The 18,098-nt window shown below is 41.6% G+C and overlaps 2 protein-coding genes across 5 annotated transcripts in view; one reads left to right on the forward strand and one right to left on the reverse strand.

Moving 5' to 3' along the window:
* The window catches only part of CEP170 (centrosomal protein 170), a 96,619-nt gene extending 82,159 nt beyond the window's left edge, over positions 1 to 14,460 (reverse strand). The window contains exon 1 of the mRNA XM_069009904.1: positions 14,314 to 14,460. The gene's annotated coding sequence lies outside the window, so the exon portion shown is untranslated. The remainder of the gene's footprint in view (positions 1 to 14,313) is intronic.
* Positions 14,461 to 14,789: 329 nt separating this feature from the next.
* The window catches only part of SDCCAG8 (SHH signaling and ciliogenesis regulator SDCCAG8), a 109,430-nt gene continuing 106,121 nt past the window's right edge, over positions 14,790 to 18,098 (forward strand). For all 4 annotated transcript variants that reach the window (XR_011149804.1, XM_069009905.1, XM_069009907.1 and 1 more), the window contains exon 1: positions 14,790 to 15,141. Coding sequence is in view for 3 of the 4 variants with exons in the window: in XM_069009905.1 (XP_068866006.1) it covers positions 15,075 to 15,141 (67 nt within the window). In the remaining variant the exon portion in view is untranslated. The remainder of the gene's footprint in view (positions 15,142 to 18,098) is intronic.

An 18,098-nucleotide genomic window follows, 5' to 3' on the forward strand; every position in this document is an offset into this window, starting at 1 on the left:
AACCTACTCTGTTACTAGCCACTAGGATAAAGCTGTTAAGACTTAAAAAAATGATCCTGTTTAATTCTTTGATAACAGACAATAATGACATTTTGCATTTACTAAAGAAACAGATAGCTCATTTCACATTCCCAATCTTTACAATCATTAACAAAACATAATTTCTTATGAATGTACTTCTCTACAGCCTTCCTACACTGAATGGCAATACTTTTTAAAAGCTGCTTTCAATAAACAGCTAAAATAAAGCCTAATAACTACTTATAAGAGCAGTTTAATTTATGTTCAAACAATCAATCATTTTTTGTCCATCACTCTCATTCAGATTAAGGAATTGCGTAAAAGAAATTATTTAAAAATTTCCCTATTTCACGTGGTCAAAAGAGGTCATCTATTGAGAGATTAGCATACCAAGCATGCTAATAAAACAGTATATCTGGTAAGTAGCCTTTAGCAACGATTGTGGCAAGCAAGCCAAAGAAATCATAACCAAATCATCTTTGGGAAAAAGCTCCCTGTGATGAAAGCTCCAGAAATACTTCCTTTCCCTCATATCACACTATACTATTGCTGAGGCAAGCAAAGAGGAAATTAAACAAATAGAAATCAGGCATTGCACTCAGGCAGAATGCAATCTTAAAAGGAGCAGACAAGTCCTCCTCTTCCACTTCCTATTCTCAGTGCCTCCATCCTGGCATATTTCAAGTGATTTTGTAGGCTGTGTGAGATGAGGCGGTTTTATCCGCATTGGCAAGTACTGACCACAGCCCCGAGCACTACTGAAAAAACAAACAGCATTTTGCAAATAAAACTGGACCTCTTAACCTCCCAAGGGTGGTGATTTCACTTTCCCCAAAATTGTGAAATATATGAGGTTTAGCTCACGACTCAAGATACTTAGTAAGATTAAATTACATTCAAGGCAATGCAAATTTTTTCATCCTTCATACAAGGAATTATTTATTTTGTGGGTAAGAAGATAAGCTTACTTTCCAAAGAAAAACATGTATTGAAGTAGTTTTAACATCTACCTTCTCCTTTCAATTCCATTTTACTTCTTGACACAACGCATGAGTACACAGAACATGAAAGGGGAAGTGATGGAGGAGGACAATTCTTGATATCAATGTTACTGATCTCCACATCCATTTGTTGTATTACAGATACGTAACTTCAAAAAGGTGTTCAATTATTGTTCTCTGCTACATCTCCACTGTAACATGAAAAAAAACATTTATCATGCTGCACACGAAATATTTGATACATTCTATCCTCTCCCTCATGGAATGCTTTGGAGCTTTTTACAATTACCCTCAAGAGCCACAGATGTATTTTTCTTGGAAATACACTGAGTTGTTTGTTCCAAGATCAGTAACACAAGCCCTACATTAAAAAAAAAGAAAAAAAGAAGTTGGATGAACTTATTTTACAAAGCAAGCAAAACCTCATACTTTTGCCTTAAAGTTGTAAGAGACGTTTGCTCTAGGTAATCTTCACTGTGTGAAGAGAGGCAGAGCATGTGTGCATGCACAAAGCATAAAAATAATACTGTGCCATAATTATGTTGAGCTACGTAGGTATTCTACAAAGTAATTAACATCAGGACAATCTTAAAATCAAAATTATTTTAAAATCAGCATGGTAGCTCTGATGTAAAGAGATCAGATTTTTTTTTCAGCATTTTCCAATATCAGACAAAAACATTGGACTTGATTTTTAGATCTTTTCCTGATGGGAAGTCCTCTTCCTAGAGATTCACATAAAAACAGAGTAGAAAAAGTCTTAAAATGCCTTACATTTTAATTATTTGTTTGGTTCTTTAATCATAAGCCAAATAATGCAAAAGAAATCTAATCTTACAGTTTGGAGTATGGCATTTCTTTAATGTTTATGTCCTCCTATCTCCTTCCCATGAAATTAAACTGAAAGGTACCAAATGTAACAAACACTTTCTCAATGTACAATCATATGCAAACAGCTGTCAAAACGACAGTATTAGGAATTTAGCAAGACAGAAAGCAGGGTAAGATATTTGCACAAATGCTAAGAATACCCATGGTTTTAATGATCAATTCTACTTACTGCAAAGACTTCAATCTGTAATTAGTACCCAGTAAATGGCTTCCCTGCAGAGAAGCTATTCCACATCTGCTTGTGGTGCCTACTCACTCCTTTCTTGTATGCAGCCAACAAACAGGAATATAGCTACTAGCATGGTGAGTCTTAATTCTATTTCTTTTACTCTCTTATTTACTAAATGTCATTAAACAGATACAAGTGAATTATCAAAATAAATTTTCAGAATTAACACATAGAGTGAATACAGAGCTTGAAATTTTTATGCAAGAACTTATTTGAGCAGGTAGATTACAACCCCTCAACTAAATTACAATCAGAAGTCCTCACTGCTAAGTAAGCAGACTATTTTCATGTGGACTTGATAAGCTGGTTTACGAATGACTGGGGACTTAAACTTGATCTGGTACATTAGCATATATTTTGCAGAATGCTACAGTGAAAATCTGATAAATTTTAGAGTACTTGGAGACCACTGGAAAATGCTTTTATTAGTATCATACTACAAATATTTTTAAAGCTTGTCAAATGAATGCAAGTGTGTCTTTCAATAGACAGAAATCTGGAATTCAAGTTATTTCATGGGAAGAAATCTATATAGATTTTCTACTGTAAGTTCAATAAATTTGTCTCCTTAAAAAAAATATAAATATATAAAAGGAAAAGATGTGAAAGGGAAGGCTAAATGGGAAGAACTCCAAACTACACATACTTCTCCAGGCACCAAACCAAACAAGAGGAAGTGGTACTGTAACCCCATCCAGGAAAAGGGATCAAGTCATGCTTTTTGTTTGCACTTTAGTGAACAAGTTTGAAGGCTTGGATTTTGATTACTTTAAGAACTACCCACAGTTACTATAGAAGTTACTAATTTTATGTCTCCAACAAAAGAATTAGACTTCAAACTCAGTTAAGCCCAGCTGCATAAAAAGCTATGTTAAGCAACACTGACCATGCTGCTGCAATAGAGAAATAATCTTCTGGTTTACCAAAAATATTTCACAACATTTTAAGATGGAACTAAATATGGACAAGAGCATAAGAAGTTGATTAAGACAGATCATTATGAGTTTCATTTTTAAAGGCTGGAACAATTCACATCCTGTATTCTTTAAATTATTCTATGTTTCATAGAATCTCAGAATGGGGAAGGCTGGAAGGACTTAGACTGGGTCATCTGGTCCAACCTCCCTGCTCAAGCAGGGTCATCCTAGAGCACATGGCACGATTGTGTCCAGACTGCTCTTGAGTATCTCCAGTGATGGAGACTCCAAAAACTCTCCAGGCAATCTGTTTCAGTGTGCAGTACCTGCACAGTAAAGAAGCTCTTCCTCATGTTCAGGTGGAAGCTCCTGTGCATCAGGGGATTCTAAAAACGTATTCTCCTTCTACCACACAGTTAGCAATTAAAACTCTTACTGAAACTATTTTTAGTTACCTGAGGAAATAAGGCTTAAACAAACGTTTTGTTTCCACCAATTGCTCCTCCCAACAGCAAGCTGTAGAGAGCTGGAGATTTCAGAGATACAAAGCTCCTAAAAGCTTCAGGAAAATGGAGCACTGAGCAGAACAAGTTCAAAAGAACAAGTTCATTGTCCCACTAGAAACACTGTGGTACAAGTGACAATTCCCAGCTCCTTAGAGCCTGCTGGCTGACCTGTGCTCACACAGCACCTTTGTGCGCTCTCGCTGCCTTTGCAGCGCATTTGCCACTCAAGTTATTTTCCCCACAGAACATTGTGGGAATAGAACAAATAATTTTCCCCACAGAACAAGAGCAAGCTCATGTGCATGTTGAGGTTCAGTACAGTTTGGGATACAGGACACACCCCTAAGAAACCAGACATTACCTGTTCTCCCGCATATGTTTTTCTCTCTATTTTATCCTAATAGGATTGCTTTACTTCAAATCAAAGGCAAAGAGCTTTCCCAATGTTGCCAGAATTTCAGAAGTGGTTTTTTTCCCCCTTTAGCCTTGAATGCATAAGCCATGTACTACTGCAAGCTAGAGGGAGGGAGAGAAAAAGAGAAAAATACAAACATTCCCTGTACTTGGTCCCCAAGATGAACAGGTTAAGGGCCACCCCATCCAGGCACACAAGCATTTTCAATAAAATGAGTGCATTCTCATCGCATTGCAAGATAAACACACAAGCACTATAATTGATTAAAGAGATGTTTCATTAATAATGGTCCAACTGTGTCCACCAATACATCCATGGAAGTTGAACTCTACAGTTAGAAAACAGCTGGTCTAGAATATACCAGTAACTATCAACCTGCAATCTTTTGCAGACAGGCAGCTGAAAAATAAAAGAATGCTGAATAATCATGACAAAACAATTATTCTTTATTATTTGTATTTTCATTCTAAGTAGTTAAAAAAACTCTATGAAAAACAGAGCTCCAAAGACTGATTTTTATTCAAATTTTATCCTCAAGTTCAAAGTGCTTTTCAGATAGTTTTGCAGGTTTGTTTAGAGAGAAAGAAAACACATTTTATTTTCACATTCTGCACAGCTTTTAATATTTGGTAAAATGCCAGCGTATACAGAAGTTATGAGAATGAAGCAGCCTGTGCCTAAGTTTTACTAGCTGAAATGGGGAAGTTAGCTTAATTAAATTTAAAGATGCAAATATAGAAGCAGCATGGGATGTGAAATTTATAGTGCGGCACCTCTTCCTTACTAGCAGCTCCTGCTTGTATTGCAGCAAATCTCAAGCAGCCTACTTTGTGTGAAGTACCTTGTGTTCCCTGCATCTGCCATGGAGTAGGAGTTACAATACAAAATTAATATATATACCACTAATGCACAGATTACCCTGTCATAAGTTGCTTACATGTCCAGAACGTCGCTGTATTGACTTATTTTCAACCCTAGTGTTGAAGATTTAATGGACAGGCAAATGAGCAATTTTAACCCTCACCATATAAATGCTGAAGTGAAGAAGCTGCAGTTCCACATTAACTCAAGCCAGTTTCTCTGCTGTCAGGACCCCAACCCTCTCACCCCACCTCAGCCACAAAATCACGACTCCTCCCCTTGCTTTGGCTGCAGGACACGTGCCTGTGAAGCTGAGCTGGGCTATTTCAACGTTCAACTAGTGACACAGTAACTCTTGTGCTCTTCTCCACTCCCATAAACAAATGAATGGTTCCCAGAAGCTACACACCAATGTAGGACCGAAGCAAAAGATGTGAGGCTGTGCAGCTGGGGCTGGGAGAAAAGGGAAGAACAGGGCAAGACCAGGACAGCCAGTAGCAAGCTCTGCTTAGGCTGCTACGAGAACACAAGGCAATTACACCAAATTTCCCTAAGCCTCACAGGACTTCCTATATTTAGATGAACCTATAGGAACTGTAAGGATTATTAATACAGAATCACAGAATGGTTTGGGTTGGAAGGGACCTCAAAGATCATGGAGTTCCAATCCCCCTGCCATGGGCAGGGGCACCTTCCACTAGAGCAGGTTGCTCAGGGCCCCACCCAGCCCAGCCTTGAACACCTCCAGGGATGGGGCATCCACCACTTCCCTAGGCAACCTGTTCCAGCGCTTCACCACAATTACTATTCAAATATAAAGTAGGTTTTCGTATTTATCCATTACAGATTAAAAGTATATACTTTGTGAAATGTTTCCGTGTGTAATTTTATTTTTTTTTCACTTGCTCAACCATGTTTTGTAACACACCCAATGATCAAATATTTAGTCTCTCACCTCGTGATGCAATAATGCAGTTGGTCTTCTAAATCTGTTTTAGATCAGTGACCCCTAATGTGAATAAGTATATTGAACAGAAAGAAAGGAAGAATTCCTATGAAAATAACTACATAAATAAAACAATACATGGATATTATAGAGTAAAATTTTTTGAAGGTCAATGGCATTGTCCCTCAAAAACCACAGAAGATAAAAATAGCAAGGCATAATGCTTTTCTTGGTTTTGGAATGAAACTGCACCAAGGGAAAGACTCACAAAATCCAAGAACTCAAGGATCTTAATCTCTTAAAACTAGTCTTGTCCCACAGTGCTGTTCAAAGTAATTTCATTAACTATACTACAAATGTAGTAGTATATTTGATAATATTCATACTTTTAAATGAAATTAAAGAGTTCCATTTGACTCAACTAGACAAGGAATGACTCATGACTTCCTGGTTCACTCTCATGTCTTGATGGTTCATCCTTTATTTTTACTGCCACATTTCAAAAGACTTTACTATATGCTATAGGCTGTCCGGACAACATCAAAAGGAATTCATCTTGTTAGACATTTAAGTAAATGCCCAGTCATATTAACCAAACCAACTGAAAATGGTTATTGTGTGGGGTACATAAATGAGGTAAGTAAAATTTGAGACCAAAAGCAACATCAGAAACTCTGGCAGAAAGAAACTTCTCGCTTCTTAACAAACTAGCACTCAAGCCATGATAAGCAAAAAAAACCTTTAAAGTACTTCAGCTATTTGCAGGTATCGAAAGGTGATTGTTGCATAAATGAGTTCCTAGTTGTGTTACAAACTGTGACCTCCTCGAAGCAAGTAACCAGGCAGCATTTTGAAACAATCCACGTGCAATGACAATCCTCCAAGAGTTCAATGCAAACCAGACTCTGGAGTATGAGTCTGCCCTAAGGTGGAAGTTGACTGTTGCTATTTGCAGTTTCAACAATGCAACACCTAACACATTTCACTCTGACAGCTGAAGTTCCCAATAAAGTGTGCTAAATAAAATAGTCATAATCAGGCCACAAAAATGGAGAAAAGCGAGGTGTGTTTGTTTAAGGGATGGTAGAAAAAATACACGTCCAGTTTGCAAGACAATTACGTGTCATCTAGAAGTTGCAAATACTGGAGAAAGTAACAGTCATTACAGGAAAACAGAAAAAGACAATACTGGTTAATGACAAGCAATAAACTTCCTACAGCAAGGTAAAGAATATAATGCAACAGAATTATACTGGGCTTTGTATTGTTGTGTAAGAACAGATCCTGCCATACACAGCAGTCATCTGCAGCACCTGAAGATCCATTGACTGCACTAAGACCTGAGACAGACAGAAACTTAGTCACGCTTGAGGAAGCCAAAAATAAAATTCTGAATGAGAAAAAGAGCCAACAAAACAAACAGGGTATAAAGATTCAGCACAAAGTGGCAAACTATGATCATGGAAACAATGATACATTTTCTGCCATGGCTACTTTATTTCAAATATCGTTTCTGCCAAACTCAAAAAAAGAATTCTAAAAAAGTTTGTGACATATCTGGGCTTTCAAGTGATTGACTCGATCTGTGTCCAAGCTTAAGTTCAACCTGGTATTTTTTTGTGTGAATGTATTTTCCATTACTCGTTCTTGGTGCTCTTTTTTCTAGTTTTGTTTTGGTTTTGGGTAGGGTTTTTCTTTTAAATATTTATTCTTTTTCACAATACTCTTACTGACTATATCCAAACTATTCCTTTTCACTAATTTCAGTTCTGTGCCAGCAACATTATCTTTCTTACTGTTCTCCAACTAGGACAAAAACTGAAGAGAACAAAGCCACACAGTACTATCTACAGAAGAAGGAGAAAAAGCAAAAAGAATAAGCATGTTCATCAGAAGCCTCGCTGAAGCTCCCCATAAAACAACTGGAGACAATTCTCTACATCAGGAATCTGTTTTCAGATGAAAAACACCCATATGCTTCCAATCTTCATTTCAGACCCTGATGAGTTCATGCCTCTTTCTGATAGACTATGTAATATGTATCTGTAGGACTGACAGGGGGCATGCAATCGCACCTCTCAGAAGAACACTCAGCAGCAGTTAGGCATAGGATTCCTTGTAATATATTAGGACTGGAACTTGTCTAAAAAGAGATCACAAGGTGAATTTAAAAGCTGATTAATTAAGATTTGATTAATTAAAAATATGCTAGAAAATTTGTGACCAAAATGCTAATAGTTTGAACAAAAAGCATTTATTTAAACAAACAGGCAGGAATTAACGGCATACTTAGAACTAATTAATTTCACAGAGGCTGTTAAAGATTCAAGTCTACAATGACTTCATCAAAATAAAGGCTCTACCCAATTATCACCAATCTGGCCCAATAAAATAATCAGCATGATTTTTAAATGGCTATGAGAGCATAATGACTGAGCAATATTTAGAAGAAAAACAGTTTTTGAAAGAGACCTTTTATTCTGTTCATCAACAAGAACTGTAAAAGTAAAACAAACACAAAATGACCACCAAGGGCAATATTATCTGTAACAGGAAAAAAATGTACAGGTTCCGTAATACTTATGTCAATAAGGTGCCATCTTGTTCAAAACTCTCTGCTAATGCAAAAGCTAAACAAAAAGTTCTGGGTTCTCAGTGGTTCCTCAAAGCCTTCCTAAATAATTTCTGCTTAAAATTAAAAAAATATTTGTAATAGCCAGTTTCACAGTCAACTAAAAGCTAAAATTCAAGCTGTGCTTTTGACTGGTGAATCACCTCAAAAAGTCATTCCTACAAGAAGGGTCTCACCCTCATTTTACCTGACTATCCCCTCTGGAAACCAAGTACAATACAAAGAAAACCTGACCATTTAAAGAAAGAGGAGATGGATGGCCAGAAGAGTAATCATCATTAATCTCACAAAACTGGGACAGCCTTTTGCAATTAAAAAAAAAATTGTAAAAAACCAATAATTTAATTACTGAATTAGGCCGATCTATAGTTGAACATGAATAAAAAATTAGGCCATTTTTATTGAATTGCCTTTTCAAGACTCAGCTGAAGAAATTAAGAACAAGTCGAAGGAACAATCCTTAACAGAAACTATGTCTGACTCAAAAGTTTGAAGCAGAAAATAGATGGGAGGCTAGCAATGCCTCAGCAGAAACTACCAAATATTGCTTGCACCTTTTTCAACTCTGCCTTGGCACCAGGTTATACCTATTCTTGGAGAAAAGATACTGAGTGCAAGTCAGAACAGAGGTCCATCTATGTGGTCATTTTTAGGAAAATTCCAAAGGAAAAAAGAAAAAGAGTATTACCCATGAAGTGTTTTCTGTTTATTAAATTAAACTATGAAGTTAAGTAGAATAATTCCTGACATCAAGATTCCTGTGATGATACAGTTGCACAGGACTAAATAATCAGCTAGGTCACAGGGTAGAGAGGAGAGAAGGTAGAATTAATATAAGCAGGAAAAATGTATGTTATAAGAAAACTGAAAAGGTATCATGACACTCTAACTTCCTGCATTTTTCTTCCTAATTCTGAAATGCAATCCACTTCGAGAAGACAAATAAGAGAAAATTGAAAAGGCTTTGGTTTTGAACACAGAATAGAATGCGTATTTAGATGGCCAAATATTTGCAAATGAATAGAAAGATCATCAACAAAATTATTTGGGCATGTAATTTTGAGAGAAAAGTTGCAAGTACATCTGATTTAACGCATTGAGTGTATTACTACTTTCAGACCATAATGACTTGCTAATGGATTGATTACAAGTTTTTCATATACCACAGCTGAAGACTAACTAAATACTCCATGCACAAAGAAACATCTTGGAAATGCCAGGGAGTGGCACCACTTCTGTTATTTTGTCTCTGAAAAGCTCAATAATTGCAGTTCTTCCTGGAAAGAAACAAAATAAGCAGAACCAGAATTTTATTTGGAATTAAGTACAAAATGAGATTTGGAAAACGCACCACACAGACTTCAGAAGACTCAGCTATTTGTCAAGGACAATACCCTCTTAAGTTTCACTGACTAGATCAGAATATAAAACGTTTTAGTTCAAAACAATGGAAACAAGAAAACAGAGGACCCTATTACAAGAACACCAAAGCTTGCAATAAAAGCAGCAGAACCAACCAAAGAAGCTAGATAGTATGAGGGCTGCAGTTGTTGCAGCTGAATCAGCCCATTAGACCCACCAGTGCATGATGCTGAAGCTCTGAAAAGCACCTAGCTAAGGAAAAGTCTATTTCTTCAGTAACAATTTCTCAGAGGAGATGAAGAGAAGGAGAAACAAAGCTGACGGATTTGCTGGGCTCCCATGTAAAAAATTTATCACATTCTATTCAGGGAATAAAAACCATGTTTTAATCTCTGTTTTGAATTTAAAAACCCACCATTTCTCTAAACCCCTACTTACTAGGGCCTTCCTCCAATTCACAAAACCCACACACCTCAAAACTAGTAAATAGGAGAGACAAAATCATGGAAATACTTGAAAATTTATTTCCTTAAATTCCATAAAGGAGAAGATACCAACATTAGCCTGGAACAAAAATCCTGCTTCTCCTGGTACAAAGGCCACAACGCTTAATAGAACTACTTGTTCTACCTCCTTTCACGTTTACTTTCCAGAGAAACATTTTTTTCTTCCAGTGATAGGTTCTGAATGTTCAGTCTTGTGGCTATGGACATTTTACATATCAAGGACCTCAAATAAAGACTAACAGAACAAACACAGTATCTTAATTTTTTGTTTTCTTGTATTTATACATAAACCACCTCCTCTCTGACCGCAGTAGCCTGCAGTGGTGCAGGGGACATCCATATAGGACAGTAAAGTAGATTAAATGTATCTTTGCTACTGGAAAAATGAGTATTCCCCTCTTCCTGGCTTGACACTGCCATCCCCATTCTGTGTACTTGCTCTGGCACTCATCTGGCCACACAATAAGATAATTCAATTTGCCAATCCAAGGGAGGAAGGAAAAAAAAAACCAGCAAAACAAAAAGAAATAGTGTTCTGCTGGGTTAGTGGAGTGAATTAACTTTTCATGTACTCCGAAAACTACCAGAGTCACTGCAACAAAGCAGTGCAGCCATGCTGTACCAAACCCAAAGAAGAGGGAGCAACTGGGAATACTCCACGCAAAGGCATTAAGATATGAGAACGACTAGTCAGCCTCTTTAATATCCACCCACTCCCTTACTTCTCACCCACAATCAAAGAGCCGGCAGGAGACACTTCAGTTTCAGTGATGCAGCACTGAGTACATTCCCAAACACAGGTCTCCCCATCTGCAATCTAATTATGTCAAAAATCTACTAAAATATAATTGTGGCTTTTACCTGAAACCTCTAGGACAAGCCAGTTTTGATGTAATATATGGTAAAAAATGATATATACTGATTTAAAATACAAGGGGTTTTTGAAGGTCAAACACAATTTTAACTAAAAAGATCATTCTACCTACAAATGCACCTGTAGAATAAAAACAGCCTCCCAGCTTTTTGGCAGTAGAGTCAGAAAATTAAACTACAAGACAGAACTAGGCATTTGTAATTTATTTTAGTATTTTTTAATATTTTTATGCATGTATAACTGCACAACAGACATACATGAAGTTGTTTAAACAACTCTCTTCCCACCCTTATTTGCATGCATTATTACATTGTTACAGTTTAAGTCACATAATCACACACTGTCCTGCCCCACTCAACGCCCTAGCTAGATTGTGATCCAGGGAGACATTAGCATTGTGCACTGAAGGAAGCTGCTCTCAGTAGACCAGTCCCTGGAAAATGCGTGGATACTCAAGGATCAATACTAGAATGGAAGACACGCAGCTGCTCAGTAAGAGCATCACAAACCCACCACACAATGAAAGGCCCCCACAGGCTCAATTAGCGCAGTGAAGATGCACACCTTAGAGGAGATACACACATCTAACCCCAGCTCCCAGCTAGCAGACTTGAAGCTCCATCCCTCAGTCACAAACAACTTCCTTTTCTCAAATTGCAGTCTCTTGGTCACAACAGAATCAATCTTTACTACGTTATGTAGCATATCCTTCAAAAAGGGGGAAGTATCACTGTGTCCTTTCACAATCTCCCAAGTGCTAGAAGCTGACAAAATTTACTTGTAGAAAACCTATCTGCATGTATTCCATATTTCACTCCCCAGTTCACAATTTTCTAAAGAAAAAAACAGGATTTCACAGTTTTTCTTTGCTTTCTAGCTAAAGTAAAAACAATCTGTTGTACTTCAGTTCCATTCTGCCTACAAAGCTAAGAAAAGCAGTGCTAACATGGACACTGTCCAGTTAAGAGAATCAAGGAGATACTATGGTATCAATATACATTAAATACCTTCTCTCTGCAATTGCAAGAACTGGAAATGGTACTGCAAAATCCGTTTCTGCAACTCCTCATGCCTTGGGTTTCATTCCAGGCATTTGAGAAAGCTTCCAAGCTCTCACCTACAACCAAACATAGACTTTTCCAGTTCATTTTCATAACCTGGCTCTTTTCTGACTTGTATATTATCACCAGAATTTTGAAGAAATTTTGCCTGTCAAGTCCATTACAGCAGATGAAACACAATCTAGGATGAACCCAATGTTTTTTTCAAAAGTCAGATTAAATATAGGAAATAGCCATATGTCAGAGCCACTCCCCAAACAACGCACTGTCATGCCAAAGTTTGGTAACAACTTACAAGTCAGAAGGTTTCTCTTCAAAAGAATTAAAGAAAGCATCTTTAATAATGTCTAGATTCTTGATATTTTGACAAAATTCTTTGTATCCCTAGCTGCACTACTCTCTCTATTCAGCCAGCCTTTCTGACCTTCATCAGACAAAGGGAAAAAAAAAGCCAACAGAACAGAACATTTACGTGAAGGCGACAAAGTGTTTAAAAAAGTGATAATCAAAGAGTGAAGGAAGATTCTTTGCAGTGTTTATATTTAACTTTTTCTCCATTAAATAAAATTTAAAGTTGAGGAGCTTCCATATCAGCAGAGTTCAGCAAGACAGACTTCTCAACATCTGGACATAAAGTAATTCCCAGAGGAAATTAATCATAGGAAATCACAGCATATTTAATCTGTCTCCGTTCAGTTTACAAAAACTGTCCCATCCCACATATCATTTTACAGACGCACGCCCAGGGCCAAGAACGCTGTCACAATGCCTTGAATGGCATTCCAAAGGAGAAAAGATGATCATCGCAGTGCTAGAACAGGCTTTATTCTTTCAAAGTACTTAAATATTTTATGAGTACCTTTGCTTTCACAGGGAAGAAAATAATTTCCTCCAAGTGCAGATCAGTGGATGCTATCTAATCTCTTGTCACAAGAAGGCAGTCCTTATGTATCTGCAACTCATCAGCATAGCATCTACATCTCATTCTTTTTTCCATCAAGCCGTGAGCATTGATGGGCTAATTGTCGGCTTACGTTAAAAAAGCGCTCAAAACACGGCCGCAGATGCTGGCAGGCAGCGCACGCCCAGCCCGCCCGGGTCCCGCCGCCGCTCCCGGCTCGCACGGCCCCTCTGCCCGGCGGCTGCGGGGCGCCCCCGCCCCGCCCCTCCCGCCCGCTTCCTCCGCTGCGACGCCGCTTTCTGCTCGAAAATCGCCATCGGGTTTTTGTTAGCGCAGTAACCCGTTCGTCCCCACGGCGGGCACACAAAGTGGGCTCGGGCTGCTCCTCGTCACCGGGGACAAAAACCCTGATTCCATGTTTTTCCCTGGAAGCGCCTCGAAGGAGGAAAAGCTCACGCCTTCGGGAGGATATTTTGGGAAGAAGGGGACCTGACTCGTTGGGTGGAAATACGCAATACGAGAAAAGGCGAAACCCGCAGAATTTCTCCATCACCCTTTCACAGAAGACATTATTTTAAGGAGACGGGGGGAAACGCCGCATCCCAGACGAAGGGCGTCACTGATTTTTAAATCCGGAGAAACACGCCGCCTCCAACCCCGGGGCAGTCAGTGAAAGAGGGCAACCCAAAAAAAAAAAAAAATTAAACCTCTGGAAACGTCTCCGCTGGAACCGCGGAAATCCGCCCGCAGGAGGGGAGGCTGCGCAGCCCCGGGGTTGGGTGGATGGGTGGGTGTGCCGGGGTCGCCCCACGGGCGGAAAGGGCCAGGGTGCCGCGGGCAGCGGCATCCAGCAGCACCAAATGCCAGATGTGGGATGCCGTCCGCGTCCCGCCTGAGGCGATGCCTCCTGGCACCGGCGATCCCCCCGCGCCGACGAGGGGAAAGGAAGGCGGGGGCGCGGAGCAACCGACGGGCCCGGCGGGGACGGGGGAGGGGGAGCGGGCTGTGCCCAGACCGTGCTGCCTCCCCCTCCGCCGGCCGCAGCCCGCCCGGGTCCCGGCCGCCGGGCACCTCCTGACACAATAGGCACCGGGCGGACCCACGGCGCGACCGCGGCCCCTCTCCCCGCCACGGCTCCCGCCCGACACGCAGCCCAGGGCGGCGGCGGCGGCAGCATCATCCTCACTCACCCCTCCGAGGAGGCTCGCCGTGCGGGGGAGGGGCCGTCGCTAGCGGGTGCTCAGCGAGCCGGCATCCCGCGGGATGCGGGAGCGAGGGCGGAGCACTCGGTGTCCCTCTGGCAACGGCCCCGGCGTTATTCCCGGCACATAGCGGCGGGTAACGGCACCGCGCACTGCGCCGCACGGCGCACGCGCCGAGGCCGAGCGGCGGCGGGGCCGCGCTGCGCCTGCGCCGCCCGCAGACAATAGCGCTCCCCGGGCTGCGGGCGCTCCCCGCGCGGGCGATGGCGGGAGGTAAACGGCGCTTCCCGCCCCGATCCGCCCCGGCCGTGACGGGACCGGCGCTGAGCCCGCTGCCGGCCCGAGGGCGTAGGCGGACGGGATGTGCTGTGCGCAGGCGCGACTGCGGCCGCGATCCACAACAAAGGGGAGATGGGTTGCGGCGACCACCCTCCCCCTGCTGCCGGGGGTGGGCGGGGGCGGGGAGTTCCGCCTCCCGCAACACGGTGCATGCCGGGATTTGTAGTCCTGGCGGCGGCATTCCCGCCATCGGGAGGCGCGACGGGCTCCCGGCGTTGCCAGGCTCAGCTGCGGCGGCCGGCGGCAAGGGCTGGCGATCAGGAGCCGGAGGGAGTCCCACAGGTGGCTCCTCCGCGAGCTCAACGCGGGAAGGCCGAACGGGTGGAACTACTGTCCCCCAGCCTTGCCGAGGGGAGCACCCGGTGTCGGGGGACAGCGCCGGCTGCTCCCCGGGAGCCAGCGGCGTCCTGATGCGGACGCCCCGCGGGGAGCGCGCCCTGGAGGAGTCCCTGGAGCGGTACCAGAGGCGCCTCCGAGGTGAGCGGCACCGGCACGGGGTGAGGGCGGGCCGCTCCAGCCGCCGCCTGGGTCTGCCGGCGGGCTGCGCCGCGCCCGGCTGCCCCCGCCCCGCGGAGCGCCCCGGCCGGGCCGGGACAGGCGCGCGGCTCCCGGCGCCGCTGGCGGCAGCAGGGAAGTTGCGCCTGGTGCTCCCCACACCCGATCGCCGGCCCCGGTCTGGCTGTGACACGCGCTCGTCTCACCGTAACTCGGCTCGGGCAGGACCGCTGCTGCTTCGGATGCGGGTTTGGTTCGTGTGAGGGTTTTGGCCATCCTTGAAGCATCGGATTCTAGTAGTGGTAAAGATGAGGGTACAAATGGATTCTAATGAGAGTGGTTATTTCCCATGTCATCGAGTGTTTTCATACCTGCCACTTAGTCCAAGAAGCGTGGTATATAGCCTGACAGAGAGTACCTGAGTCTGTCAGCTTGTGACACATGGGCTTTACCAGCTTTCAGATTGTCACTGCCTGGGCAAGGTAATGTCCGAATTCTGAAGAAAGCCAGTGAATAGTTTGCGGGTAAGTGAAGTTCTGGTGCGGAAAGTTGTGTTCTGAGCACAGCACCCCCACATGGCCTGTTGTGATGTTTCCTGTGTCGTAGGAAACAACATTGCCAAAAAAAAAAAAAAAAACATGAAAGGATAAAACAATGGAAGTACTTTCAAATAGCTATTTGATACTCGATTTTCAGCAAGTATTTTATATTTCTTTCTCAAAAGTGCATCAGTCCTTTACATTGGCAATAGATTTAATTTATCCCAGAAGACAGAGCTTCAAGGAATAACTTCTGTTTACTTTTCCTGTAGATGAAATGAGCATGGTAATGCTACTTGATGCTTACAGTTAACAGTTGTTGCAGAACAGTTAGGATGACAAATATCAGGGCTGTTTAACTGTGTGTAAGACTATTAGAGCTGACCATATCTAATGGATACACTGGATGCATGTATTCTCTTCAGACAACTTATTTTCATTTTTTCTTTTTCTAACTGGATTCCCTTACACTGGATCCATTATATTTGTTTAATAATTTCAGAACGTGAATTTCTGATGAGCCTTTCCCCTTTACATTCTTGGAAACAAGAATTTTCTTTTCATACAATGCCACGAGAGTTTTGATTTCATTCATCCAGGGGTGACTCTCAGGAGAAATGAGGAATCAATATGGTGATGCACAAATATAGCCCCAATACAGGGTGATATAACTTAAGTTCCGTTATATTTCTCAAAGAACCTCTTTATTTCTCAGTGATGTACAATTTTTAACTCTTTTGAGCTGTACAGCATTTTTCACATCATTACTACCAGTGTTAGGAATTCACTGTAGGACAAACAGGTCATCATTACTCTCAAAGCTGTCAAATCTAATGCTTTACCTATTTCTCTTATACAATTATGCAGCTTGAGATTTTCCTCTCCATTGAGATAATTCCTGTCATCTGGGTTCTACAATTTTAGGTGACATGCTTCGAGCATTATTTGATGTGTTTGAAATAAAGCATTCTTAACCTGCCTGTAATGCTTGACATTATCTGGACACAGGTTGAGCTCGTGGCAACAGGTTTTCACCACCCAGACTGGACACCAGAAGAATCACTTTACAGCTTTACTCAGTTTGATGGAAGGGTGGATAAGTTCTGAAAGAGTAACTGATTATTTCAGTGCAGTGTCCTTTGTCGGAAAGGGAAATCCCTCAGAAGACGGGGAGCCTGAGTGTTCAGTAAACTGTGTCTGGTGGCCAGAGGGCAGAAAGCTGGACCAGAAAAACCTGATTAAGACCTAACTGGTCTTGGAGCTCAATAGAGAGGCTTTGATAAAATAACCAAGGTTTTATAATGTAGGTTTTCCTGACCTTGTATAATGAAAGTCTGTAATGCTGCATGTAGTACTGAGTTAAGAGGGTGGTATTTGTACAGCTGGGGTTATTAGGTTACTTTGTAAACTTTCATGTAATTGAGACCATTTCAAATGAACCTTAAGAACTTTAGGAGATAATATTTCTAATAAAAAGTTATTCTCAAGGGAGTAGAGGTATTTTGCAAAGGAGAATCAGTGGTGTGCTGCTGTATGCACGTTAATAACTGAAAATTGACTGGCATAATGTGAATGTCCAGTGGGCCTTCTACTACACCACTGCCAAGACCAGAGCATGATGCCTTCCTGTGACTTTCCCCTTTTCTTCTACAGCAGTAAATTGAGAAGACTATTTAGAGTCGACTTCTTTGTTTCTGGCATATTTCTGGTTTGAACAGAGAACTATTAGCTTATTTTTAATGTTGAGTTTTCTGCCTCTTGAGTAAAGAGCATTGGCTCACTGTTGGACCTGAGATCGTATAAGAGCAGGAGCAAAGGAGGGGCAAACCATCCTTTTTTAGGTACTGAGCCTGATACAGTCATCCTGTCTGCCTCAAGTCTGCCCTAGGAACTTGTGGAAATTGCATTCTGTATTCCACTGCATTGCTGAGTGCAGTGTCCTACATATTTCAGAGAACGGAGATGCAAACTCCGAGAGAAACAGATGAAAATATAAGACTTTTACAAATAAAGTTTCATTTTGTGGCTGTTTTATGTGGTTCCAAAAATAAAACAGGAGAGATGGGAAGTCAAAGCCATCTTAGAAAAAATGAGTATGTGGCCCAGTTTCCATCACAACAAGTTAGCTGTGACACTGAAGCAGCTAAGAATTACATTCTAAATTGTTTTTTGCTTATCCTTTTTATTTTTATTTAACAGTTGTTTCTAGGTATTCTGAACATAAAATGTTCTTTTAGGGGTGGAGAATCTGTCAGAAGGAACTGGGCAATGTGGCTTTCACATGTGAGGGTTTCTAGACCTTAGGCAAGTGCTTTATGCTCCGCAGAAATGGCTGGTTTAGGAACTCGTGACAATGACTGCTGCAGCTCCAGAGAACCCTATGTTTTAAAGATGATAGCT

The sequence above is a fragment of the Aphelocoma coerulescens genome, chromosome 3 (assembly GCF_041296385.1).
Source record: "Aphelocoma coerulescens isolate FSJ_1873_10779 chromosome 3, UR_Acoe_1.0, whole genome shotgun sequence".
NCBI classification, from domain to species: Eukaryota; Metazoa; Chordata; class Aves; order Passeriformes; family Corvidae; genus Aphelocoma; species Aphelocoma coerulescens.